At 46.9% G+C, this 27,619-nt stretch overlaps 2 protein-coding genes across 6 annotated transcripts in view; one reads left to right on the forward strand and one right to left on the reverse strand.

Moving 5' to 3' along the window:
• ELAVL3 (ELAV like RNA binding protein 3) overlaps nt 1–27,619 on the forward strand; it is a 93,443-nt gene that overhangs the window by 13,609 nt on the left and 52,215 nt on the right. The window lies entirely within an intron of this gene.
• Nucleotides 18,406–19,491, reverse strand: LOC134396823 (transitional endoplasmic reticulum ATPase-like). The gene has a single exon (XM_063123405.1). The coding sequence runs from the start codon at nt 19,489–19,491 to the stop codon at nt 18,406–18,408; it is 1,086 nt and encodes a 361-aa protein (XP_062979475.1).

The raw sequence follows: 27,619 nt of genomic DNA on the forward strand, positions 1-27,619 counted from the left end.
ATTTATTTAGAATATTTGTATACCACTCCCCATTGAAAAATTTGGAGCGGTGTAAAATGAAAATAAAAATAAACACAGAATAAAAACAGTTAAAACAAATTTTAAAAGAAGCAATAACAGTAATCCAAGGCTGCATGTTAGAGAAAGGCTTCTTGGAATAAAGATGTTTTCAGGAGGTGCCGAAAGGAGTACAAGGTTGGCGCCTGCCTGACCTCCAGAGGCAGGGAATTCCACAGGAGGGGGGCCACCACGCTGAAGGCTCTTCCCCTGGTGGATTCCAATTGGAGGATAGATCTATGTGGAACCACCAGGAGCAGGCCCTCGGATGACCTCAGTGACCGGGGCAGGTTGGTATGGGAGAAGGTGCTCTCTCAGGTATCCTGGTCCCAAGTTGTTTAGGGCTTAGTACACAAGTACAAGAACCTTCAACCTGGCCCGGTAGCGAATAGGCAGCCAGTGCAGTTCCCTCAGCAGAGGAGTTCCATGCCGGAAAGGGGCAGCTCCAGACAACAGCCGAGCTGCAGCATTCTGCACTAGCTCCAGCTTCCGGAGCAGCTTCAAGGGCAGCCCCACATAGAGCGCATTGCAGTAATCCAATCTTGAGGTTACCAATGCCTGTACCACCGTGGTCAAGCTATCCCTGTCCAGGAGAGGCCATAGTTGGCGAACCAACCGAAGATGGTAAAAGGCACTCTGAGCCGTGGCGGCTACTTGAGCCTCCAACGACAGAAATGGGTCTAAGAGTACCCCCAAACTACGAACCTGTTCTTTCAGAGGCAGAGCAACCCCATCCAGAACAAGCAATGAGCCTGTCTCCCGGACTCGGGAACCACTCACTCACAGGGCTTCTGTCTTGCCAGGATTCAATCTCAGTTTATTGGCCCTCATCCAGCCCATTACTGAGTCTAGGCACTGGTCCAGGACTTGCACAGCCTCACCTGATTCAGTTGTCACAGGGAGATAGAGCTGCGTGTCATCAGCGTATTGATGGCATTTAGCTCCATATCCCCTAATGACCGCTCCCAACGGCTTCCTATAGATGTTAAATAGCATTGGGGACAAGATGGTGCCCTGCGGCACTCCATAGCTCAATTGCCAGGAGGCCGAGGACTGGTCACCCAATGCTACTCTCTGAAAACGACCCCGTAGGTAGGACCCGAACCACTGTAAAACAGTGCCTCCGATGCCCATCCCACGGAGTCGATCCAGAAGGATACATTGGTCGATGGTATCAAAAGCCGCCGAGAGATCGAGCAGGATTAACAGGGTTGCATTCCCCCCGTTCCTCTCTCGATAAAGGTCATCCATCACGGCGACCAAGGCTGATTCAGTCCCGTAACCAGATCGGAACCCAGACTGGAATGGATCTAGATAATCAGTATCCTCCAAGAGTGCCTGCAGTTGCTCCACCACAACCCTCTCAAGTATCTTCCCTAAAAAAAGGAGTGTTAGCAACTGGGCGGTAGTTGCCTAATACCATCGGGTCCAGGGTGGGCTTCTTCAGGAGTGGTCGCACTACTGCCTCCTTAAGGACAGCAGGGACCACCCCTTCCCGGAGAGAAGCATTTATCACCCCCTGGACCCACCCAGTCAGACCCCCTCGGCTTGCTTTTATAAGCCAGGAGGGACAGGGATCGAGAGGGCAAGTGGTCGGCCGCACTGCTGCAAGCACCTTGTCCACATCATCAGGCCGCAATAACTGGAACTGATCCCACAAAATTGGGCAGATGGTGGCATCGGACACCTCAACTGGAGCTGCACTAAAAACAACGTCAAGCTCGCTGCGGAGAGAAGCCATCTTGTCCTCAAAGTGTGATGCAAAAAGGTCACAGCGGGTCCTTGACGGAGCCATTTGCTGGGGAGGATGTTAGCAGCCCCCGGACCACCCGGAAGAGCTCCGCTGGACGGCTACTCGAGGACGCAATGGAGGCAGCAAAATAAGCCTTCTTTGCTGCCCGCACTGCCACGCAATAGGCACAATTATGCGCTCTACAGCGTGCTCAGTCATCTTCGCTTCGAGTCTTGCGCCATTTGCGCTCCAGCCAACGTCCAGCCTGTTTCATTGACCGCAACTCCTTAGTATACCAAGGAGCAGAGCGGGCTCTACAGGACCGGAGAGGACACTCAGGTGCGATCAAGTCGATAGCCCTCTGCATCTCACCATTCCACAGTGAGGCTAGGGCCTCAGCTGGATCACCAGCTCTCTCCACTGGAAAATCCCCAAGAGCATTCAGAAATCCATTGGATTCCATCAGTCTCCTGGGGCGGACCATCCAAATGGGTCCCTCACCCTTGCAGGAGGTTAGTAACGCCGTGAGTTCAAATCTCACCAGGAAATGGTCCGACCATGACAATGGGGTTACTTGGACCCCCCCCCCAAAATCTTCAGACTACCCATCTCACAGCTTGGAGCAAAAACCAAATCAAGGGTATGCCCTGCTTCATGTGTTGGGCCAATGACAAACTGAGACAGCCCTATGGTTGTCATGGAGGCCATAAAGTCCCAAGCCGGAGCCCCAGAGACAAACTCAGCATGAAAGTTGAAGTCGCCCAGAAGCACCGTCCTGGGTTTCTCCAACACCACACTCGAGACTGCCTCTGCCAGCTCAGTCAGGGAGGATGCCGGGCAGCAGGGTGGGCGGTATACCAGCAGCATCCCCAATCTGTCTCTCTGGCCCAACACCAGGTGCAAACCTTCAAGGCCCGCTCCAAGGTGGAGTGGTTTCCTGGTGATAGAGATGGAAGATCTATGAATCACGGCGACCCACCCCACCCCATCCCTCCAATCTATGTTGGTGCTGCACTGAGTACTCAGGTGGCATTGAATAGCATTGAATGGATTATTGGGGAAGGATGGCATGGTCCCAGTCTAGATTTGGGGCCCTGTGGCTGCTTTTGGGGGGGAAAGAAAGATGGTGGACAGTTTCACGGTCACACTTTAAAGCATATGCTTAACATAATGGGTAGCCACCTTTTAACATAATGGGTAGCCACTAGAATGGCAAAAGGCTCATTCTAGCTTTAAAATTTGTAGTTGGGTACCAAGACCTCTAGTTTTATGTGTCAAGGATATATTTATGTGTAAATTTCCAAGTGCACCCCTTTGAAACACTCAGATACAAGGGCTTCTACACACGCTCATACACACTGCTTCTGGGTAAATGGTGTGCACCACATTTTACACCTGCATGCCCTTCAGTGCAATGCATGTTGTACTTAGATATTTGTACCCAATTACAAAATGTAAAATTTGAATTGGCCCGTCTCTCATGTCGGTTAGAATTTGGTTTGCATCAGTTGTCCAACAAGATGTATTCAGGGACTGGGGAGACTTACTGGAGTGCTTGTGTATTAAACATTAATAGTGCAATCCTAGAATGTCAATGCAGAACTAAGTCCCACTGCATTCAGTGGGGCTTTCTCTCAGGAAACTGTGTGTAAGGTTGGAGTTTAAGGCAGGAATTAGCCTGAAGGGAACAAGAGGAAGTTCTGCTCTCTCCAGCCATCAGTTACCTTGAAATATCCTTGCAGTCTACGGAGTCCGCCACTGCCTCTGTGACAGAGGATGAAGCAAAAAATACATTTCAAAATCTTTTTGAATATGCATCATCAAAGTACTTCAGGGAACTTTTTTGAAGACTGAGAAATTTAAGTAACTTGCAATGTGTTAATCCACTGGTAATGATGCATTTTGCAGCTAATTAGCTGTACTAGAGTGACCAGATACAAAAGAGGGAAGGGCTTTTGCAGCTTTAACTGTTGTGATGAAGAGGGAATTTCAGCAGTTGCTGCAGGCATACAAATGACACCTGCTGAAATTCTCCTCTCAATACATCTTTTAAACACAGAAACCACACTTCAAGAAGGACGCAGACAAGCTGGAGCGTGTTCAGAGGAGGGCAACCAGGATGATCAGGGGTCTGGAAACAAAGCCCCATGAAGAGAGACTGAAAGAACTGGGCAGGTTTAGCCTGGAGAAGAGAAGATGGAGGGGAGACATGACAGCACTCCTCAAATACTTGAAAGGTGGTCACACAGAGGAGGGCCAGGATCTCTTCTCGATCCTCCCAGAGTGCAGGACACGGAATAACGGGCTCAAGTTAAAGGAAGCCAGATTCCAGCTGGACATTAGGAAAAACTTCCTGACTGTTAGAGCAGTGGGACAATGGAATCAGTTGCCTGGTGAGGTTGTGGGCTCTCCCACACTAGAGGCCTTCAAGAGGCAGCTGGACAAGCATCTGTCAGGGATGCTTTAGGGTGGATTCCTGCCTTGAGCAGGGGGTTGGACTCAATGGCCTTTTAGGCCCCTTCCAACTCTAATATTCTAGGATTCTAAAGATACAGGAGCCCTGTCTTCCTTTCCATGTGGTCACCCTATTTGACGACTACATTTGAAATAACTTGCACACTGCACTCCAGAGCTGAAGACGGAGGTGCTTACGCTTGTACCAACATTGAAAAGCATAAGAGCCAAATATGTGACACAAATAAAGTCGTGCCAATTAGAAAGGCTTGCACCTACAATTGCTGAGAGATGTCTTGCTGTCAAAGCTTTCGAGTTGTTGACATAAGATGGAAAGACAAGCACAGGCTACAGATGGATGCCCTGGAAGCTGCTGTGTGGACTTAAAGTTCTTTGAATCTTGCTGAGGATTGAGAGGCTACATTTTGAGGTGTCATCTTTTCTCCCTAAGCAGTGCCCTGTTGGCATGTGTGTAAAAGACTATGAGAAAAAGAGATGGCTAGCTCTGGTGCTATGAAATGTCAAAAGAGGTTTCTTATTTTTTCTTATCTGAAATGCAAAAAATGTTCAAAAAACTTTCAACCAAACTTAGAATCATAGAATAGCAGAGATGGAAGGGGCCTACAAGGCCATTGAGTCCAACCCCCTGCTCAGTGCAGGAATCCAGCCTAAAGCATCCCTGACAGATGTTTGTCCAGCTGCCTCTTGAAGGCCTCTAGTGTGGGAGAGCCCACAACCTCCCTAGGTCACTGATTCCATTGTCGTACTGCTCTAACAGTCAGGAAGTTTTTTCCTGATGTCCAGCTGGAATCTGGCTTCCTTTAACTTGAGCCCGTTATTCCGTGTCCTGCACTCTGGGAGGATCGAGAAGAGATCCTGGCCCTACTCTGTGTGACAACCTTTCAAATATTTGAAGAGTCTATCATGTCTCCCCTCAATCTTCTCTTCTCCAGGCTAAACATGCCCAGTTTGTACAAACACTCAACGTTTCAGACCTGGAGGTCCTTCGTCAGGAGCTATAAGACATTCAAGTAAAATATATATAAGTCATATTACATTGTAAACAAGTTCATCCAACTTAATATTAAATAAAAGGAAACAACACTCATAGTCTAATACAATATATGGACCTTTACACTAAGTTTTCACTGGACTAACCTGCTCATGATATAATCAATGCAACCGCTTGTATTAGAAGAAACGCTAATAGTTTACTGAGTGTGTATTTTTTTATTATTTCAGCAAGTGTAGTTATTTATATTAACTTGGCACTCTCCTGGCTAAGTCCTGGCAGAATCGTTGTTTCAACCTTATACAGATGCAAGGTTGTTTTTTCACAACCAAGGTAATTATTATTTATTTATTTATTTATATAGCACCATCAATGTACATGGTGCTGTATAGAGTAAAACAGTAAATAGCAAGGCCCTGCCGCATAGGCTTACAATCTAATAAAATCATAGTAAAACAATAAGGAGGGGAAGAGAATGCCAACAGGCACAGGGTAGGGTAAGCAGGCACAGGGTAGGGTAAAACTAACAGTATAAAGTCAGAACAAAATCAAGTTTTAAAAGCTTTAGGAGAAAGAAAAGTTTTTAGTTGAGCTTTAAAAGCTGCGATTGAACTTGTAGTTCTCAAATGTTCTGGAAGAGCGTTCCAGGCGTAAGGGCCAGCGGAAGAAAATGGGCGAAGCCGAGCAAGGGAAGTAGAGACCTTTGGACAGGCGAGAAACATGGCATCAGAGGAGCGGAGAGCACGAGCGGGGCAATGGTGTGAGATGAGAGAGGAGAGATAGGAAGGAGCTAGACCGTGAAAAGCTTTGAAGGTTAACAGGAGAAGTTTATATTGGATTCTGAAGTGAATTGGAAGCCAATGAAGAGATTTCAGAAGCTGAGTAACATGGTCAGAGCGGCGAGCCAAGAACATCTGTTAGGAAGATCTTAACACAGAATAGTTTGACTGCCGATGGAGACAGAACAAACACGGCTGTGTTCTTGTAAAAAATGTGTGAAAGGTTTCAAATTGATAATTTCTTCAGAAAGTAATTCATTTTGTTGTACAGGTTAGTTCATTTTAATGAGGGGGTAGAGACTAAAAAACGGTTTAGATAAGAAATGTTGTCCTAAAACATAACAGACTATAATGAAGATGAAAGGTTGAGTGTTAAAAGATAAATAAAAGAAGTTATTTATGACTATATAGCCGGGAACAGATTTAGGGAGTGGAGGAGAGTGCCGAGTTAATATAAATAACTACACTTGCTGTAATAATAAAAAAATGCAAACTCGGTAAGCTATGAGTGTTTCCTCTAATACAAGCGGTTGCATTGATTACATGAGTAGGTTAGTCCAGTGAAAACTTAGTGTAACGGTCCATATATAGACTATGAGTGTTGTTTCCTTTTATTTAATTTTAAGGTGGATGAACTTGTTTACAATGTAATATGACTTCATATATATTTCACTTCAAAGTCTTATAGCTCCTGACCAAGGATCTCCAGATCCAAAACGTTGAGTGTTTGTACAAGTTTGGTTGAAAGTTTTTTGAACGTTTTTTTTGCATTTCGGATAAGAAAAATAAAGAAACCTCTTTGGATATTTCATAGCACCCAGAGCTAGTTGCCTCTTTTTCTCATAGCCTTTTCATGGTGCTTTCTCCCTCTTTTTCCACAAATGTGTAAAAGACACCAGTGCCTTAGAGGAAGCTGCCTCATATTGAGTCAGACCGTGGGTCTGGTTAGCCCAGTATAAGTAATACTGACTGGCATCCATGGCTCTCTGGGGTTTCAGGTAGGAGTGGGGCTGGCCCTACAAGTATACAGAATTATGAGGGGCACTCTCCCCACCCAAAGGGCCTGCTGCTGGCTGCCTAGCCAACTGGTCAGATTCTTTCTTTCTTTCTTTCTTTCTTTCTTTCTTTCTTTCTTTCTTTCTTTCTTTCTTTCTCCCCCTGTACTGTCTCCACCACTGGTGCCTGCCTGCTTGCCTCCCTGTTCCCTGGCCAGCCTCTTGGCCTGCTGCTTCTACCTTCTAACCCAGCTGCGGGGGCCTCCTGCCAGAGTTGGTTGAAATATCTCAAGAAGTAGGGCGACCCTATGGAAAGGTGGACAGGGTTCCTGTGTCTTTAACAGTTGTATTGAAAAGGGAATTTCTGCAGGTGTCTTTTGTATATATGGAGAACCTGGTGAAATTCCCTCTTCATCACAACAGTTTAAGCTGCCCTCTTTTAAATCTGGTCACTCTAGTATAGCTCCTGCAGCTTTAACTGTTGTGACGAAGAGGGGATTTCGCCAGGTTCTCCATATATACAAATGACCCCTACTGAAATTCCCTTTTCTGTGCAACTGTTAAAGATGCGGGAGCCCTGTCCTCCTTTCCATAGGGTCACCCTACAAGGGGCCCCACCTGCTCCTGTGACTGGAACCCTGTGTAAGATTTCGGCTGGCTTTCCTCCAGGACGCCACCGCTGCCACCCTCCAGAAGAAGTGGGGTGGCAGCACCAGGGGCGGCTCTGCCTTCGGCTGGGCCTGAGCAGGCGTTTTTCTTGACCCTACTCAGGGATGCCGAAAATTAAAATTGCAGTGAGGGTAGGAAAGCCTTGCACAACAAAGCAACCCAGAATAGCAGTCAATGGCTACACTTAGCATTATGTTTTATTGTTTGTTTTAACAAAACCAAAGGCATCCTTGGTGGGAGGAGGAACCATGTGTAAACAGGGATCATAACAAGTTGCTTCACGGGATCAAAAGGAGCAAGGAAGAAAACGATATTTTCTACCAAGGGAGAGATTTTCTCTGTCAAGGTAACCTTTTTCGGTTTTGCTTTTTTGAGTTTTTCCACGTGGGAGGCTATTTTGTAGAAACGCTCCCTTATGTGGCAATGAGGCTGTAGAAGGACTTCCTGTGGGCGTCTCCCTCTCAAAAAAGAGGCCCGAGAAGTAGATCAACCCCTGCTCAGGGCTGAGATGGAGAGAAGAGCAATTTGCTAGTCAGAGATGAGACTAATGGAAAATTGGTTCGGCCTTCCCCAACCTGGCACCCGTGAGGCCCATGCTGGCTGAGGATTATGGGAGTTGTAGCCCAACCACATAGCCCTGCTATTCCTAGGATAGCTCTGACTTTGCTAGCCAAGCAATCTGGTCATCGGCTTGTTGTTGTCCTCCGTCACTTTGGGTCTCTCCTTGTAAGCACGAGCAAGGCCGGCCCAAATCCTTAGCGCCTGCACCGCACAATTCCTTGCAATACCACAGAGGGTGCTGGGATGCAACGCTAGGATTCTGCACAGCAAGGGATCCGGAGAGGCTGCACCCACAACGATGGCACCCAGCTGCTGGCTTGGGAGAGTTAATTCTCTCACTTAATAGACCACCTTTCAACCACAAAGTGAGGTCTGCCATCAATATTAGGGACTAGATACAATGGACCAGGGCAGAGAGATTGGTGATTCAACAACTGAAGGCTATTTGAAACAGGAAGCTTTTGACTTGCCTTCAAAAAGACAGCAGGGAGGGAGCCTTGTGCTCCTACCTCTCATGGGAGGAGGGCACTCCAGCGCATTGGGGCTGTGACAGTGCTGCTTCTGGAGGCCTTTTAAGATGGAACCTTTTACTGCAGGGCCTTGTTGGTAGATCTCAAATGCCAGTGAGATTCATCTGGGAGGAGACGTTCCCTGAGGAAGTTAGGACCCAGATTGCTTTGGGCTTTATAAAGATCTGAGTTGAGCTTGGAAATCCATCAGCAGCCTCTACACCAGTCTTAAAATAGGTGGCATAACGAGAGTTGCCAACCAGGCCCTTTAACAGGAGAGCAACAACATTTTATTTATTTTATTTATCTATTTATTACATTTCTATACCGCCCAATAGCCGGAGCTCTCTGGGCGGTTCACAAAAATTAAAACCATTCAAAGTATAAAACCGTAATATCAAATACAATATAAAAGCCCAACCAGATAAAAACAGCAGCAATGCAAAATTACAAATTTAAAACACCACGTTAAAATGTATTTATAGATTGTTAAAATGTTGGGAGAATAAAACCAGCTGAAGTTTACAGACATGTAACGCGTGTGACAGTAATCCGACTTGGACATCGCCAAAGCAAGAATGGCCGTGACCAGAACAATCCTTACATGCTTACTGGAGAGTAAGTCCAATTGGACGCAACAACTTCTTTTGAAGTAAACATGCGTAGAATTGCTCTGTCTGTGTCTTAGCTGCAGGCATAACTGGTTCATGTATCGGTCAAAGCTGGCCAAGGGCACTCTGAACCACAGCTGCAACCTAGGAATCCGGGAACAATGCTAGGGCAGGCACTTCCCCAGGTAACTGGCCCACTAAATCCCCTGCCCACCACCGTCTTATCTGGATTAAGTTTATTCACCCTCATCCATCACTGATCACAGGTGTACATTCAGGAATTTGGTGTAAAGGAGAAATCGCTTTTGGTTTGGACCATAGATAAGATGAATAAAAATTGGAAGTAGTAAATTGACCATGCTAGGACCATTTTTATTTCACAAAGACACATCCAGATTCTCAAACCAGAATCAACAGAAAGTTGGGCATTAGTTCCAGTCTACATTTAGGCTCCAGCCGCTGGTACTGTTCTTCATCACCTGTTGAACTAACTAAGCCAGAGAGAACATGGATGTTGTGTTACTCTGAAGCAGAGGGGACAAACCTTAACTTCATGATTCTGGCAGGCATCATATCAGGGTTTTGTTTCATGACATATGCTGCTTTGAAGTTTCTTGGAGGTGGCAACTTTTTAAGGCCAGGATTGGCACCTGATCCTCTCCAGATGTTTTGGACTCCGTCTTCCAGCCAGCATGGCCAATGGTCAGGGATTATTAGATATGTCATCCAAAACATCTGGAGGGTGCTTGGTTGCTTACTCCTGCCCTAAGTTTTGCCACCTCCAAGCAACTGCTCTGTTTGTTTGTGCAGTTGGGGCAGCCCTGGGGGCAAGCCTGGTTCAGTCCCGGTTTCTTCCCACCTCGCTAGAAGAATTCTTAGTGCTTGTGGCTGTTGGATGCTTTCATAGTGGGAATGGGGGAACCAAGACAGGGTTGACTCAGTCCAGATCTGCTACCTCTACAAAACAAAGTTGGTCCAGGCAAAAAAGCATTTTTCCGCCATCCCCACCAACTTGGCTTTTGCCCCTGTGCAAGCGCTAACATCCATTCCAAAAGCACAAATCATGCCCCTCCCAATAAAAACATTCATTTACAAATCATATAATGAGGACAATCTGATATCTAAGAGGGATAAATGCCAAGTTCTACATCTAGGAAATAGAAACCTAATGCACAGTTACAAGATGGGGGATACTTGGCTCAGCAATACTACAAACGAGAAGGATCTTGGAATTGTTGTAGATCACAAGCTGAATATGAGCCAACAGTGTGATAGGGCTGCAAGAAAGGCAAATGCTATTTTGCGCTGCATTAATAGAAGTATAATTTCCAAATCACGTGAGGTACTGGTTCCTCTCTATTCGGCCCTGGTTAGGCCTCATCTAGAGTATTGCGTCCAGTTCTGGGCTCCACAATTCAAGAAGGACGCAGACAAGCTGGAGCGTGTTCAGAGGAGGGCAACCAGGATGATCAGGGGTCTGGAAACAAAGCCCTATGAAGAGAGACTGAAAGAACTGGGCATATTTAGCCTGGAGAAGAGAAGATTGAGGGGAGGCATGATAGCACTCTTCAAATACTTAAAAGGTTGTCACACAGTGGCAGGGCCAGCATGTGCAGCCATGCACACGTGTGTTTCCGCTCTCCTGAATCCCGTGGACACTATCCCAGTGGGGCTACCGTGCCTACAGACTGTGAGGCGTATGTCAGGAGGTTTACTTGGGAAGTGACAAGATATTGATTTAACCAGCTGGCTTCTGTTACCGAAATGGGTTGGAAAGGCTTGGTGATACCACAACACGTGCTTGAAATCAGGAAAGTTTCCTTCTGCTGCTTTCGGTGAAGACATTCATGTGGGAATGTGTGTTTTCTGTGCATGTGATTTTTACAATCACTGGTGATACCACCGGCAAATAACTGGCAAACCACCAAATGGTTGGGCCAGTGCTAGCTCCTGATTGCCTTTAACTTCGGTGCTGTCACCATTTTCAACATGGAATTCTGGGGGCACTCATTTATTTGTTAGAAGCACTTTTATCCCACTCCCCAGCCAAAGATGCTCCTGAAGCAGCTTATACAAACAATAAAAAAAAATCCTAGCCCAAAGGCTTACAATGTAGAAATACATGACACAAAAGGAAAAAGGAAGGGGAGGGAAGAGGAAAAAAAGCCAGTCGTCTTTCAGTAGGCCTGGTGGACTGACCCTGTTGCAGTCTGCTGGAATGATGGTGACAGCGCTTAGGGACAGCAAGGGTGTGTTACAACTGTAAGGAAAGTTCTAGGCAGAGGTGGGAAGCTTTTTTTCTGTCCAGGGGAAATTCTCACAAGGGCTGCATGCCAGCAATGGGTGGGCCAAAGCCAGCAGTGGAGAAGGCCACCCTTTCTCTTCATCTCTTTCTGCACCCAGTGTATTCGCTCTCCCTCCCCACCCAGGAGGCTGTTGTGGGAGGGACAGATATCTTTGCCAGAGGTCTGAATAGATAGCTTGCAGGGGTGTGGGTGTGTGTTGAAACCAGACCAAGGGCTGCAAGTTGCTAACCCCTCCTTTAAGGAGAGAGTATCCCTTCCTGAGATGGGGATTGGAGATCATGATCAATTAGCGCCCTGCCAATTCTGCTATTCTGAGCTCTCTAATTTCTTTAGCATCTGCTGATGTTTTGGGAGGTCCAAGCCCTATAGATTTTTGCCCCCTGGTGGCATTAAATGAGTTCAATGAGTAGCTTAGGGTGACCATATGGAAAGGAGAACAGGGATCCTGTATCTTTAACAGCTGTATTGAAAAGGACATTTCAGCAGGTGTCATTTCTATATATGGGGAATCTGGGGAAATTTCCTCTTCATCACAACAGTTAAAGCTGCAGGTGCCCTGCCTTCTTTTAAATCTGGTCACTCTAGTATAGCTCCTGCAGCTTTAACTGCTGTGATGAAGAGGGAATTTCACCATATACAAATGACCCTTGCTGAAATTCCCTTTTCTATGCAGCTGTTAAAGATACAGGAGCCCTGTCCTCCTTTCCATATGGTCACCCTAGAGTAGCTATATCTGTGCCTGTTGAATGTAGGGTTGATCTGAATACTTAGCAACTCAGGTGGCAGTAGCCTTTGTTACAAATTAAGCTCAGGTCTGCAGCAGTGTCTGGTGGAGATAGAAGGAGAACTTGCAAAACTGTGAGGGGAAACCGCTCTAGCAGGAGGCTCTATTGGCAGCCACGTCCATTTTGGCACAATGCTCCTTGGATAATGTAAATAAAGCTTTGCTTTGATGCAGAGAAGAGAGGCTGTGCCATTTGTGGAGGCAGCCTGGGTTCCATCTATAGACAGCCCTTTCTCTGATCACGGAAGGATAATTTCATTTCCCATCCTGGCTTCATTTTGTCTCCACTCTACTGTGACTCCTGTTTTCCCCATCTTAGAAACCATTTGGGTGCATTAGCATTTCCTGATGCAGTGCTCAGAAGGGACAGGAAGTCAAAGGCCTGATTATGAGGTACCTTGAAAGGGACGGTGCACTATGTGTCGAATTGGGAGTGTAAATGATCGAACTGGAGGTTATGTAGCTCCATTGTGCATCTACCTTTCAAACGAACCACAATGGAGTGCAGCTTGCATAGGTGAGTTGTACTCAGACTCATAGCTAGTATCTAGTTCACCTACAGAAATAGTGCTGGTGTGCATATGGCCACGTGTTCCAAGCAGTGTGCGTCTGGGGATCTCTTCAAGCCCCCTAAAAGAAGGCAAAGCGTAACCTTTATGGCCAGGCACTGTCCTTGCCAGGTTAGGACCCAGGGGAAGTGTCTGGTCACTTGGATGCTTGTGGAGGCTCTGGTATAAAGATTTCGTGTCTGGTGAGTCAAGGGCACAGCAAAGCAGAAAACTCTCAGTCTCTTGCACAATGCTCTGCAGCAACTGCTCGGCTGGAGTAGCTCCACGTACAGGGAACTGTTGTCCCAGTAAGGAACTGCTTTTTCTTCCTCTGGGAATTAATGGCATTGCAAAGCCGAAAATAAAAATAAAAACCCTATTCCCACCACTTACTGGTCAGTAGGGGACTGGAAGCATTTCAAGGCTTATGGTGACTGCAAACCTTAAGGAGGCCATGTTTATTTTTGTAGCCTCAAGGTCCTACGTTGCTGAAGGACATGAGAGGCTTTGGGAGAGGCACTTTTGAAGGATGACAGTTTATTTATTTATTAAAGTTATATCCCTCCTTTTCCCCCCAAGGTGGCATACATAATCCTCCTCCTCTCCATGTTATCCTCACAACAACAACCCTGTGAGAAAGGTTGGGCTGAGAGTCTGTGACTGGCCCAAAGTCACCCAGTGGGTTTCCAAGGCCGAGTGGGGACTAAAACCCAGATCTCTTGACTCTCAGTCCAACAACTTAGCCACTACATCACACTGGCCACAGTTAAGGGGAGAGCCACGTCCTTAGGCCCAGGGAGTGCATGGGGGGGGGAGTTTTCCCTGGAGTGGGGTGACCAATGACTGATTGGGCACAGAGTCTTCTTCAGGGTCATGCCAAGTCTCAGAGCCTGGAGTCGAGACAAGTGCAAACTCTGGAAGCAGTGCCATGGATGGGTCTGTCGCATAACCATGTTTTGTTCCGTTGGGGCTCGTGTAGAACTCCAGTTGCAATTCTAGCTTCTGAATGTATTGTGAACCCCAAATATTCAGGGCACCGTTCGAAGGGTTTACTAAATCAGCTTTGACATCAACCCCAATATCTTTGCCTCCTGGATTTTGCACTGCCTGGGGAGGTGGCGGGGGGGGGGAAGGGTGAGAGCAGGTTTGAATGTGTCTCCCCACCACCACCACAACCTTTCCTCCGCAAATACAAGGGGGTGAGGAACAGAGGATGTTGCCTTTAAAAATAAGGTGAGATTTTTCACATAGTCACAAGACTCCGGGATTGGAGCTGTTAAGTGTGTACGCTCTGAAGGCTTCTACTCTGAAGCTCAGAATAGAGCGTGAGAATGAGTCGGCACCAATGGGACTAGCTGGAAGGCAGCAAGGCTCAATAAATCTCAGTTGCTGGGGCTCTCAGTGATGATGTAAGGCCTTTGATTCAAAGCTAGAAATCCTTCCGCGTGGGAGCCGTCGGTACGCTTATCCCAGAGGAGCGATTGGAGAACACCAGTAGGATCTGCACTGAAATGTTTCACTGTGTCCCTGGTGTGCAGGTGGGTGTCCCATTCCAACCACCACTCTGTGTGTGTGTGTGTGTGTGTGTGAGAGAGAGAGAGAGACTGTGACTTCTGTGCTTCCACCTCTCCTAACACACTGTCTCACCTCTGTAGGTAGTGTCCTTCTTCCTCTTCCTGCCTGTACTCAGTGGTGAGTAGGGCCTCTGACAGAATATATGCATAGCCGAGGTTGGGGGATGTTTCTGGCCTCTGGAACGACCCCCTACAGTCCCTTTGGGGGCAAGATACCATATTTCTTCGATTGCAAGACGCACAGAAAAAAAACACCCTAAGACACACCCGCGATTCTAAGACGCACCCCATTTTTAGAGATGTTTATATGGGGGGAAAAGTGCATCTTAGAATCGCGGGTGCGTCTTAGGTTGGTTTTTTCTGTGCGTCTTACAATCGATGGCGTCTTACAATCGAAGAAATACGCACCCCATTTTTAGAGATGTTTATATGGGGGGGAAAGTGCGTCTTAGAATCACGGGTGCGTCTTAGGTTGGTTTTTTTCTGTGCGTCTTACAATCGATGGCGTCTTACAATCGAAGAAATACGCACCCCATTTTTAGAGATGTTTATATGGGGGGGGAAGTGTGTCTTTGAATCGAAGAAATGGGGTAGGTTGTGGGGGCTGGCTGACGTAGGAGGGCTGCAGCTCTGCCCTGAATGGCTTTGATGGACTGTACATCCTCACTTCCTACTCTTCCTCTCTTTCCTTCGTGTGTTTCTGCATGTATACCGTACACGGCTGTGCCCGTCTTGTTTCTCTTCCTAATTTTCCCATGTACTTCTGCAACCAGGGTTCCCCCAAGCCTGCAGGTGGCTCCTCCTTTTTATTCAGTGGTCAATTTTGGTTACAAAGCTGTCGGCACAGTTCTGCCTGAGTTCGGTATCAGAGATAATATTATTTATTTATTTATTTATTTATTTGTTACATTTTTATACCGCCCAATAGCCAAAGCTCTCTGGGCGGTTCACAAAAATTAAAACCATCATAAAACAACCAACGGGTTAAAAGCACAACTCCAAAATACAGTATCAAAAGCACAAGCAGGATAAAACCACGCAGCAAAATCGAGATAAGATGAAAATACAGAGTTAGAACAGTAAAATTTAAAGTTAAGTTAAAGTTAAGTGTTAAAATAAAAAGGTCTTCAGTTGGTGACGAAAAGAGTACAGTGTAGGCGCCAGGCGGATCTCTCTGGGGAGCTCGTTCCACAGCCGGGGTGCCACAGCGGAGAAAGCCCTCTTCCTAGTAGCCACCTGCCTCACTTCCTTTGGCAGGGGCTCACGGAGAAGGGATTGAAAATATTTGGATTGAAAATAATTTGCCCAGCTCCTAAAAACCCCTCTTGCATTATTTTGACCATCCTGCCAGTTACACGCCTCCTGCCTGTGCCCTGAGGTAACTGAGCCCACAGAAATCAGGGACAGATCCACTTTTTTCTTTCAGTGATCCCAGTGGAGTCATAACCTACATTTGTGGAAAATCTTGACCTTTAATTTTGTTCATATCTATTACATCAGTTCTGCAAGCTGGCTTTCAGAAGCAACAACTGAAACAGAAGAAAATGTCCCAAAAGTAAGATAGATGACATGGTTGCTGTTTCTTGAATTGGATCTTTGATTTGGATTCTGCAAGCATTTGTACTCTGCGTAACACTGTGACACACCTATGGCCCTTCCTTGCATTGCTTGAACCTTTTTGCCTCTGTTTTTTTTTAAGCAACAGCAATACATTGCTCTCTCTCTTCATTCCTCTATACTTATGGATCATATTTATTTATTTATTTATTTAGAATATTTATATACCGCTCCCCATTGAAAAATTTCGGAGCGGTGTACAAGGTAAAATGAAAATAAACACAGAATAAAAACAGTTAAAACAAAATTTAAAAGAAGCAATAACAGTAATCCAAGGGTGCATGTTAGAGAAAGGCTTCTTGGAATAAAGATGTTTTCAGGAGGCGCCGAAAGGAGTACAAGGTTGGCGCCTGCCTGACCTCCAGAGGCAGGGAGTTCCACAGGAGGGGGGCCACCACGCTGAAGGCTCTTCCCCTGGTGGATTCCAATTGGAGGATAGATCTATGTGGAACCACCAGGAGCAGGCCCTTGGATGACCTCAGTGACCGGGCAGGTTGGTAGGGGAGAAGGCGCTCTCTCAGGTATCCTGGTCCCAAGTTGTTTAGGGCTTTGAACTCAAGTACAAGAACCTTAAACCTGGCCCGGTAGCGAATAGGAAGCCAGTGCAGTTCCCTCAGCAGAGGAGTTACATGCTGGAAAGGGGCAGCTCCAGACAACAGCCGAGCTGCGGCATTCTGCACTAGCTCCAGCTTCCAGAGCAGCTTCAAGGGCAGCCCCACGTAGAGCGCATTGCAGTAATCCAATCTTGAGGTTACCAATGCCTGTACCACCGTGGTCAAGCTATCCCTGTCCAGGAGAGGCCGTAGTGTATTTGCACATATAAATATATATTTGCACATCACAATAAGCTTTCTGGCTTATTGTGAAAAACCCTGATTGCTTCCTGCTGCGAGTGGGAGCAGTGAAACAACCCATGGTTTATGCAGACGTTTGAACTGGGAAGCACAAAATAGTTCTTTCAGGAAGCCCAGTTGAATAAAATGTCTTTGTGGATCGCCTGAAAACTGAAATGGAAAGAAGCTGGCGAATTTCCCAGGGCAGGGAATTCCACATCACAGATGCCATCACCGGAAGAGTTCTGCTTAATTTCATTTTAGATGGGGGCTGTGGTCAAAGCATTATCTCTGAAATACAAAGGGTGGGGGAAGGGTAGGTTATAAGGGGGAAGGCGTTCCCTCAAACCCAATTCTAAGCATTTTAGGGCTTTAAATGTTAAAATCAGCACCTTAAATTTAGCCCGGAAATGAACTAGCAACTAGCGTAGTTCAAATACGTGGTACATGATCTCTGCAGCTGGCACTCGACAGAAGACTCCTTGCCAGACCAGCTGAAGTTTCCAGGCTGTCTTGAACGGTAGCCCTATACAGAGGACATTACAGCAGTAAATTTGAGAGGTTGCCTGCACAGTAGTGCCCTGGTTCTTCGTCTTCAAAAAGCTGCCTTTCTTGCATACCAGCCAAAGCTGGTAAAAGATGCTCCTGACACCGCTCACACCTGGACATCCAGAAGTCCAGGAGCACTTGCAAACTGTGAACTTGATCCCTATGGGAGAGTGCAACCCCATCCAGGACAAACATGTCCCCTTGCTCAGGGTGACAGGCCCTCTGCCATAAGCATGTTTCTGGGTGGAGCTTCAGTTTATTCTCCACGTTCCAATCCCATGACCAATTCTGAGCAGAGGAGCTTCCCACATTTGGCATTGTAGGTAAAGAATAGAGTCAAGTGTCACCAGCATATTAATTAATTAATTTATTTATTTATCATATTTATACCCCACTCCTCAGCCAAAAAAGGCTCTCAGAGCGGCTAAGGCAAGGTGACAAGGTGCCCCATTTGTGGGAGCTCGTCCGGGATGATCTTTAATTGGTGAGGTAGGTCTGAGTAGTTCCTCCCTCACTCCACGCTGGTAAATTAGACATTTACCCAGTATATAGTGTATAACCAGTAGTTTAAAAGTATGGCTGTGCAGTTTCTAGAAGACTGGTGTAAGGGCCTGAATATTGATCCCTTAAAAGCAATATTGGTCACCCAAATAGCTGAGGGTTGTGATGAGGATGTTATTAAAGAAAAAGTGTGTGACGTTGAAGCTCTGAGTCAGTGCCACAGGTGACCTGGCAAGACATTGGAGGCTTGGAAGACGTCAAGCGAGAGCTCCCGGAGCTTGTCCAGTACCCAGTAGAACATCCTGACAAATTCCTTAAGTTTGGCATGACCCCCTCCAAAGGGGTGTTGTTCTATGGGCCTCCTGGCTGTGGAAAGACCCTGCTGGCACTTTCACCACGGTCTCACGCAGGGCAGAGGGGTTGCTCTGGCTCAGGGCCCACCTGAAGTCATCCATGGTCACCGCCAGCGAGTTCATCACTTCAGCATCAATGGTCTCATCCTCAAGGTCGATGAGATCCATCTTCTTGCGGATCGCCTGCAGAGCTGCCTCGGAGCACAGCGCGGCCAAGTCTGCCCCAACGTGGCCATGGGTCTCGTTGGCCACCTGCTCCAGATCAACATCATCAGCCAGCTTCATGTTCTTGGTGTGGATTTGCAAAATCTCCAGGCGGCCAGTAGCATCTGGAATGCCAATATCCACCTCCCTGTCGAAGCGCCCAAATCGCCGGAGTGCAGGATCAATGCTGTTTGGTCTGTTGGTAGCGGCCATTACAATCACATGTGCTCGCTGCTTCAGGCCATCCATGAGCGTCAGCAACTGAGACACAATACGCTGTTCTACTTCGCCGTGCGTCTTCTCTCTTTTGGGAGCAATGGCATCCAGTTCATCAATGAAGATGATGGCAGGCGCGTTCTTCTCGGCTTCCTCGAAGGCCTTCCGCAGATTACTCTCCGACTCACCTGCCAACTTGCTCATGATCTCGGGACCGTTGATCAGGAAGAAGAAAGCTCCAGTCTCATTTGCCACAGCTCGGGCAATCAGGGTCTTCCCAGTACCAGGTGGACCGTAAAGCAGGATACCACGGGGAGGCTTCACACCGATAGCTTTAAAGAGAGCCGGGTGCCTGAGAGGGAGCTCCACCATTTCCTTGATTTGAGCCAGTTGCTTTCGGCAGCCTCCAATGTCATCATAGCCCACTTCGTTCAGGGATTCCTCTTCATCCTCTCGCTTGATCGGCTCTCCCTCACAGTGGATCACCGTGTCTGGAGCCACGATGCAGTAGGGGATGAAGAGGAATCCCTGAACGAAGTGGGCTATGATGACATTGGAGGTGACAAGGTGCCCCCCAAATCCCCAGATGATTATACCCAGAAGTTTTGTCTGGATGTTAATAAGCATTGGGCAACAAGATGGAGCCTCGTAGGAAAATTCCCACAAGGAAAAACAATATTATTGCCCACACCCACCTTCTGGAATTTGCCAGACAGGTAGGAGCAGAACCACTAAAAAGCTGTGCCCTTTCCCCATCCCTTGTAAGTGGTCCAGGAGAACGAACAATGGCGTAGAAGGCCACTGAGAGGTTCAGACAAATCAACAGGGTCATGATCCTCTCCTCTCGATACAGGCCGTTCATTAGGGTAACGAAGGTAGTCTCTATACAGTGTACAGGATCTGCCCTCAATAGCTGTGAAGGCTCAAGGGCAGCAGATCGTAACACAGCACTCACTGTCTGTCCTGGGTTATATCAGGACCTGTTGGCTGAAGTATTCTCCCTTACGGACCTGGTGTCCCAACGAAGGACTGTAGTCAACTGAGGCCTTAAGAAAGCTGGCAGAGCCTAGTCATTCAGTGGCCAGTGTCTTTTTCTGTAGTCTGGTGCCTCTGTATGACTGAGGATCAAGAGAAGCTGCTGGGTGTGTGTGTGTGTGTGTGTGTCCTCTTCAGAGTCAGATGATGGGACAGCTATATCCTCAGGCCAAGATGGTATAGAAAGGGGCTGCCAAAGCCTCCCCCTGAAGTGGTATGACCTGTAACCTGCCTGAATCTGACTCCTCTTCAGAGTAATGAAGAGCCTTAGGACCAGGGGCCATGAGGGCCGTCTATATACTTTGAGAACTCCACTGTGGCTGCGCGATGGCGCTGCGTTGGTTATACAACACAGCAGCTACCTCGCAGCCATTGCGGGACTCTCCCATGAAGCAAATTTAAAAAGTTGGGGACTTACCCCGACTTTTTTATTGGAGTGAGGTGAGTACGGCATGTCCGCTGTCTAACCTTGCTCCAGTGTCGCAGCAGAGGCATTTCTAGAAGGATGGTAACCCCTGATTGGTCACTGTCTGCCCGGGCAGGGGGCAGGCCCAGCTACCAGAAAGCCTGTGCCTCCCACTGCGTCATGATTAGCTGCTGCCACCCTGCAGCAAAGAAAGCGCAGAGTTTTCTTAAACGCAGTGGTAACCCAGCAGGGCCATGGTTGGATCATGTCTGGAACCCAGATTGAAATTGGTCGGGATAGTCCATTTCCTCCCAAAGTGCTTGGAACTGCCAAGCCACAGTCTGCATAGCCACCTCGGCTAGAAAAGAGAAGATTGGGAACCTTTCATATAATGTAGGAGATAAGAGAACCAATCATAGCTGGTTTGCTGAGAGAGGCTGGTATGTGAGCCCAGTCTTCGCCATCTTGGTGCTCACCAGATGTTCCAAACTACAACTCCTATCAGCATGTTCATTGGTGAGGGATGATGAGAATTGTGATCTCAAAACCAGGTTGGGAGTGGCTGCATTACCCCATGAGTGAGCCTATATGTGTGCCGGGCAGTCTTTGATGGCTCTGACAGTAGCCAGGCAATTGTCTTCCATCAAGACGTCAACCCAAAGGGATTCCCTTCTGTCAGATTTCACATGACAAAAATTAAAATGTGAATAAAGCTGCAGAAAATGTGGTGCTTGTTTGAGAGAGATCAGTGTCACCCACGGGTATCAACTTGTTAATTTTTCATTTCCTGCAAGGAGTTCATGTGTTTGGAAGGAGTACTTTGCTTCCTCTTCACCAGGATCCTTCCTGGAAACTGACCTTAGATGCCTGCTCCCTGTTGGGTTGACTTTTTGATGGGAGACAATGACCATCTCTATGCCTTGCCCCTCCCCGACATTCATATCTATTCTCATTCATGGACTAATGTGAGCCTTCCAGAAACAGGACAAGATTATTTTATTTGAATAGCCTTTTGATGCCCAGGAATAGGGAAGGATATTTGAGAGAAATTAACACATGAAGACCAGCCTCATAGGATGGTTGTGAGCTGTAAGTCAGTGCTGTTGGTCACCAATCGTAATTTGCTATGAAGGAACAGCTTTTGAGCTTTGCTTCCAAGTGATTTTTTTTTTTTTGCTCTGAATGTGGTGTATTCACATCATTAGGAGTAAGAGAATGTCAATGACAGGGCTCAAAATGTGACTTTTTGTAACACCATCACAGCTGATTTCATCATGACTTCAAAAGGTTTAAGCTTCTCTTGGGACTGCATTGTGTGTGGCATAGAATCATAGAATCATAGAATAGCAGAGTTGGAAGGGGCCTACAAGGCCACTGAGTCCAACCCCCTGCTCAATGCAGGAATCCACCCTACAGCATGCCTGACAGGTGGTTGTCCATCTGCCTCTTGAAGGCCTCTAGTGTGGGAGAGCCCACAACCTCCCTAGGGAACTGATTCCACTGTCATACTGCTCTAACAGTCAGGAGGTTTTTCCTAATGTCCAGCTGGAATCTGGCTTCCTTTAACTTGAGCCCGTTATTCCGTGTGTCCTGCACTCTGGGAGGATCGAGAAGAGATCCTGGTCCTCCTCTGCGTGACAACCTTTCAAGTATTTGAAGAGTGCTCTCATGTCTCCCCTCAATCTTCTCTTCTCCAGGCTAAACATGCCCAGTTCTTTCAGTCTCTTTTCATAGGGCTTTGTTTCCAGACCCCTGATCATCCTGGTTGCCCTCCTCTGAACACGCTCCAGCTTGTCTGTGTCCTTCTTGAATTGTGGAGCCCAGAACTGTTGAGGCTGGTTATATTCAAGGGCCTTTGGAAGTTGTGAAATGCTATTTATTGGATTTATAACTTGGCCCTTTGGAAAAGCAATCAAGGTAAGTATACACCTGATGGCAAGGGCAGAGGCAACTGGTGGCCCTCCAAATGTTTTACCCTACGACTACCATCAGCCCTAGTCAGCATAGCCAATGGAGAGGGCTCACGGGAGGTCACAAGTTGCCCACCCCTGCCTTACGCATACACGTCATGTTAGAATACAAAATGGCCAATAAATTAAAATAAATGCTCTGATCCAACACAACAGACATACAGGGCTCCCCTCCATCTTTCCTGCTGAACAGCAAAATGAAGGGATTTTGGCTTTTTAAAACCCCACTGAAATCCTGCCAATCAGCTGTTTAGTTGAGAAATGAGTGGTAGTAATCCAATTATCCTCTCCCTTCTGGACACAGCTGACCAAGAGGATTTCCGCTTCGCTTAAAGTGCTACATATGCACAGAGCCAGGTGCTGGATCAGGGAGGTGAACCGCACCCGCAGCACCCACTTCAGGTGCATGGTTCCCTACCCAGATAGAGTTATGCACAGAGAAACCTGCTTCCTCGTATGTACAGACCCTCTTTGCATTGGGACAAAAGTACGTTCCAAAGGCACGCTTTAAAAATAGGCAGTTAATACCAACTTTTACTTAGCCTTGCTGGACTGAAAACTCCCATCATCCCTATAACCAGCGTTCCAAATAGTGAGGGATGGTGGGAACTGCAGTCCGAAAACATGTTCCCCATCCCCGCCCTATATTATGGATAAAAGAATTTCTGTGTCAAATGGATGTCAGATGTAAAGACTAAATGGTTGCCCAAATATTAAGAAAAGGATCTAGGAGTCCAGGCTTCCAGAAATCTGCTCCTCCTCCTCCACCACCTCCTCCTCCTCGCACCACTACCAATAAGGAAAGAGAACCCAGAAATTCTGGAATTTCTTCCCAGCCCAGTCATAAATGACCCAGCCTTCCAGGACAGGCAGCACACCTTCCTTCCTCCCCACCCCTGACCCTCTAGTTCTTCTCTATGATTGTCTCGCTCTTTCTGCAGTTCCCCTTCCTGGAGTCGAGGGAATTGTGTGTGTCATTGTTGGCGGGGGCGTGTCGGATGCATGTAAGAATAGCAACATTCGGCGGCTGGCAGCCCTTGTGCCTCCTGTCGCCTGGGCATTCAATGCCGCATTGTCCTGGAGGGCTAGCTGGACAGGCATTGTTTTGCATGCCGTGCTTGTCTCCGTGTGGGGAGAGGGGAGGAGTGAAAGTGGCTGCAGCAGCCGTGGTGATGGTTCGTGGTGTGCATTTGTGTGTATGTTGTTAACTCTTTTCTTTATATTCCCCTCTTCCTTTGGCACAACAAAATAGGAGGAGGAGGAGGAGGAAGAGGAGGAGGTTTCCCCCCGCCCCTTATTTTTGGTGCAGAGATGGGATTAAGATCAGGACTTCTGAGTTTTAGAAACTGGGCATGCAAAACGAGGGACATTGGACCATACCGTACTTATTATTTATTTATTGCATTTCTATACCGCCCAATAGCCGAAGCTCCCTGGGCGGTTTACAAAATTAAGCGAACCTCCCTAAGGAGGTTCGCTTGGCACCTACATCATCATCATCATCATTATTATTATTATTATTATTATTTATTTATTTATATAGCACCATCAATGTACATGGTGCTGTACAGAGTAAAACAGTAAATAGCAAGACCCTGCCGCATAGGCTTACAATCTAATAAAATCATAGTAAAACAATAAGGAGGGGAAGAGAATGCAAACAGGCACAGGGTAGGGTAAAACTAACAGTATAAAAGTCAGAACAAAATCAAGTTTTAAAAGCTTTAGGAAAAAGAAAAGTTTTTAGTTGAGCTTTAAAAGCTGCGATTGAACTTGTAGTTCTCAAATGTTCTGGAAGAGCGTTCCAGGCGTAAGGGGCAGCAGAAGAAAATGGACGGAGCCGAGCAAGGGAAGTAGAGGCCCTTGGGCAGGCGAGAAACATGGCATCAGAGGAGCGAAGAGCACGAGCGGGGCAATAGTGTGAGATGAGAGAGGAGAGATAGGAAGGAGCTAGACCGTGAAAAGCTTTGAAGGTTAACAGGTTAATATGCTTTTAGATGCCAGGTGAAGACCTTTTTATTCTCCCAGCATTTTAACAATCTATAAATACATTTTAACGTGGTGTTTTAAATTTGTAATTTTGCATCGCTGCTGTTTTTATCTGGTTGGGCTTTTATATTGTATTTTATATTATGGTTTTATACTTGAACAGAAAGTTCAAATTAATTTATAGACTGTTAAAATACTGGGAGAATAAAAAGGTCTTCACCTGGCGTCTAAAAGAATATAATGTAGGTGCCAAGCGAACCTCCTTAGGGAGCTCATTCCACAGCCGGGGTGCCACAGCAGAGAAGGCCCTGCTCCTCGTAGCCACCTGCCTCACTTCCTTTGGCAGGGGCTCACGGAGAAGGGCCCCTGAGGATGATCTTAAGGTCCGGGCAGGTACATATGGGAGGAGGCGTTCCTTCAAATAACCTGGCCCCAAACCGTTTAGGGCTTTAAATGTCAATACCAGCACTTTGAATTGGGCCCGGTCCTGGACTGGCAGCCAATGAAGCTGGAAAAGGACTGGCGTGATGTGGTCTTGGGGCTTCTGGCGTCTTTCCCCTACTGTGGAAGGGGAATGCTGACCTGGGGATGGTTGTGTGAAGGGGGAGAGGATCTGGACTTCTAAAACAAATAGTAAAAAAAAGGAGGTTAAGCTGATGCACTACAGAGAGCATTGCACCCCCCTCCCCAAATCCAGGAGGTGAATAATGATAAATGTGATCTCTTTTTATGTGCCTTTCGGTGGCTGAGCAAGTAGGGCATATGCTACCGTCACATTTAGCAAACGGCTCAGTATAGTATGTCTGTGTGTGGTGGAGTGAACAAGGTGCCTGATTCTCAGCCCACCTCTGCCAGCCCAGATGCCCTTGCAAGCATGTGGACCATGGCTATGCAGAGCCTTCTGGGGGTGGTGAGGCGGCTTGACTAAGTGGACACGCCGCGTCCTGCATTCCTAGCAGCTGGGGCTGGATGAAGTTGTAATAGCGCAATGTCTTGTGACGCAAAGCGAGGGCTGGGCTGGTGGGGAGTTTCATCCAGTAGTACTATCACCCCTGCTCTGGCATTGCTTGTGACATGCGCCCTGTGTGAGAAGGTACATGGAATAACGGGCTCAAGTTACAGGAAGCCAGATTCCAGCTGGACATCAGGAAAAACTTCCTGACTGTTAGAGCAGTACGACAATGGAACCAGTTCCCTAGGGAGGTCGTGGGCTCTCCCACACTAGAGGCCTTCAAGAGGCAGCTGGACAAGCATCTGTCGGGGCTGCTTTAGGGTGGATTCCTGCATTGAGCAGGGGGTTGGACTCGATGGCCTTGTAGGCCCCTTCCAACTCTGCTATTCTAGGATTCTTTCTCCCCCTCTTCCTCTTGTCCATCATATCCGATGGATGCATTAAACAGTAAGGTGGATTCCTGCATTGAGCAGGGGGTTGGTTCCAACTCTGCTATTCTGTGATTCTATGATTCTATCCCTGCCCCACAAAGAGCAGTTCTTTGGAGTGGAGCACCTGGGGGCTTGCTCTTCCAAGGGCATCTTCCCCAGAGGCCAGCTCCCATCTTTAATATGAGAGAAAAAGAGGGGGATCTTGAGGCTTCACGTGCAGCAAAAGAAGTGTCGGAGCCACCCGCCGTGCCATTCCGATGGCAGCCTCAAATGTCGGCAGGCAGTGCACTGGGCAGTGTTCACTGCAGCTACAGCTGATGTGGTGGTGGTGGTGTCAGGTAGTGGCTCTGAGCTGGGTGTGAGCTGGGAAGTTCCCAGTTCAACTCTCATTTCAGCCAGAGACTTTCTAAGTGGCCTTAGGTAAGCCAATATTCCCTCTGCCTCAGTTTCCCTATATAAGTATCATGATGATCTCTTAAATGCTTCTTAAGCAGGATTCTGTCCGGGGTTGGATTTTTATTGTCCATATTTTTAAGACAACCGAGGCTGAAGCAATTCTTGAAATCATTGCATCTGACTGGTCATTGCATCAGCCAGTGTCAAAGGTTAATTGACAGGTGTGGTGTGATTGACACATGTGATCTGCTGTAAGTGTATTTGAAGAGGGTCTGTAAATTATGTCTTCCCTCTCTTCTGTGTGATGTATTTCTGAACACGTTACGTTTTGTGAGTATAATCATCTTTGTACCTGTGATTGTCCTGAACCTATCTACCTCAAAGTAAAGCTATATTCGTGTTGCTGTATTTGCTGCTGTTTTTATTCCTGTTCCTGAGGCATATTCTCATTCCTGCTGCACAGTCTGGAAACTCTGCTAAAACTCTGCTAACAAAAAATACTTTGCTTTCAACTGAGCTATTTTCCCAGAGGAGGAGAAGCCAGTATCTCCTAACAGTTTTTTCCTATGCTCAGCTTGATTGCAATCCCTGACAGATTCCTCTGGATGCCCATGGGTGTGAGAAAATGGCTCATCGCAATAATTATGTTTACAAGTGGGATCTACAACAAAGTGTTGCAGTGACGTCCCTGACGTCCCTGCAAGGTAGGCTCATGGGCCAAATGTCCGAAACTCCCAGGCAACCCGCCTCCCTAGCCCTGTCCACAACCTGGATGAGCCAGATGTTCCAAGAATAAAGCACAAACACACATTAGGGACCAAAGCAAGTTTATTAACACCACTAAGACTAACTTGTAAGGCCTGGGTCAGTAATCCTGGTTGTGCTTTTTTATATTGTATTTTGTATTTGGGTTTTCAGATTGTTGGTTGTTTTATTATGTTCCTCCTGGTTTTAATTTTTGTGAACCGCCCAGAGAGCTTCAGCTATAAAAATGGAATAAATAATAACAAATAATAATAATATAATAATAATAATAGCTAAGGAAGAGGGAAGGTCGGGGGAAGGGAGTGGGGGAAAAAGGAGTGAGAGATGAAGCTGAGGGAAGGAAGTAGCAATTACCCCAATAAAACCATCAGTCATCCCAGCACCCAGCCGCAGTGGTGGCTGACCTTGTCTACCATACCTAGGGTGACCCTATGAAAAGGAGGACAGGGCTCCTGTATCTTTAATAGTTGTATTGAAAAGGGAATTTCAGCAGATGTCATTTGTATGCATGGGGAACCTGGGGAAATTTCCTCTTCATCACAACAGTTAAAGCCGCAGGAGCTATACTAGAGTGAGCAGATTCAAAAGAGGGCAGCTTTAACTGTTGTGATGAAGAGGAAATTCCACCAGGTTTCCCATATATACAAATGACACCTGCTGAAATTTCCTTTTCAATACAACTGTTAAAGATACAGGAGCCCTGTCCTCCTTTTCATATGGTCACCCTAACCCTAACCCCAACATTTAAAACATAAGAAAAGCCTAACTAACTCCAAGCAGTCCCCCCTGACTGCTCAGACCCGATCTTCCC

Source organism: Elgaria multicarinata, chromosome 3, assembly GCF_023053635.1.
Source record: "Elgaria multicarinata webbii isolate HBS135686 ecotype San Diego chromosome 3, rElgMul1.1.pri, whole genome shotgun sequence".
Taxonomy (NCBI): Eukaryota; Metazoa; Chordata; class Lepidosauria; order Squamata; family Anguidae; genus Elgaria; species Elgaria multicarinata.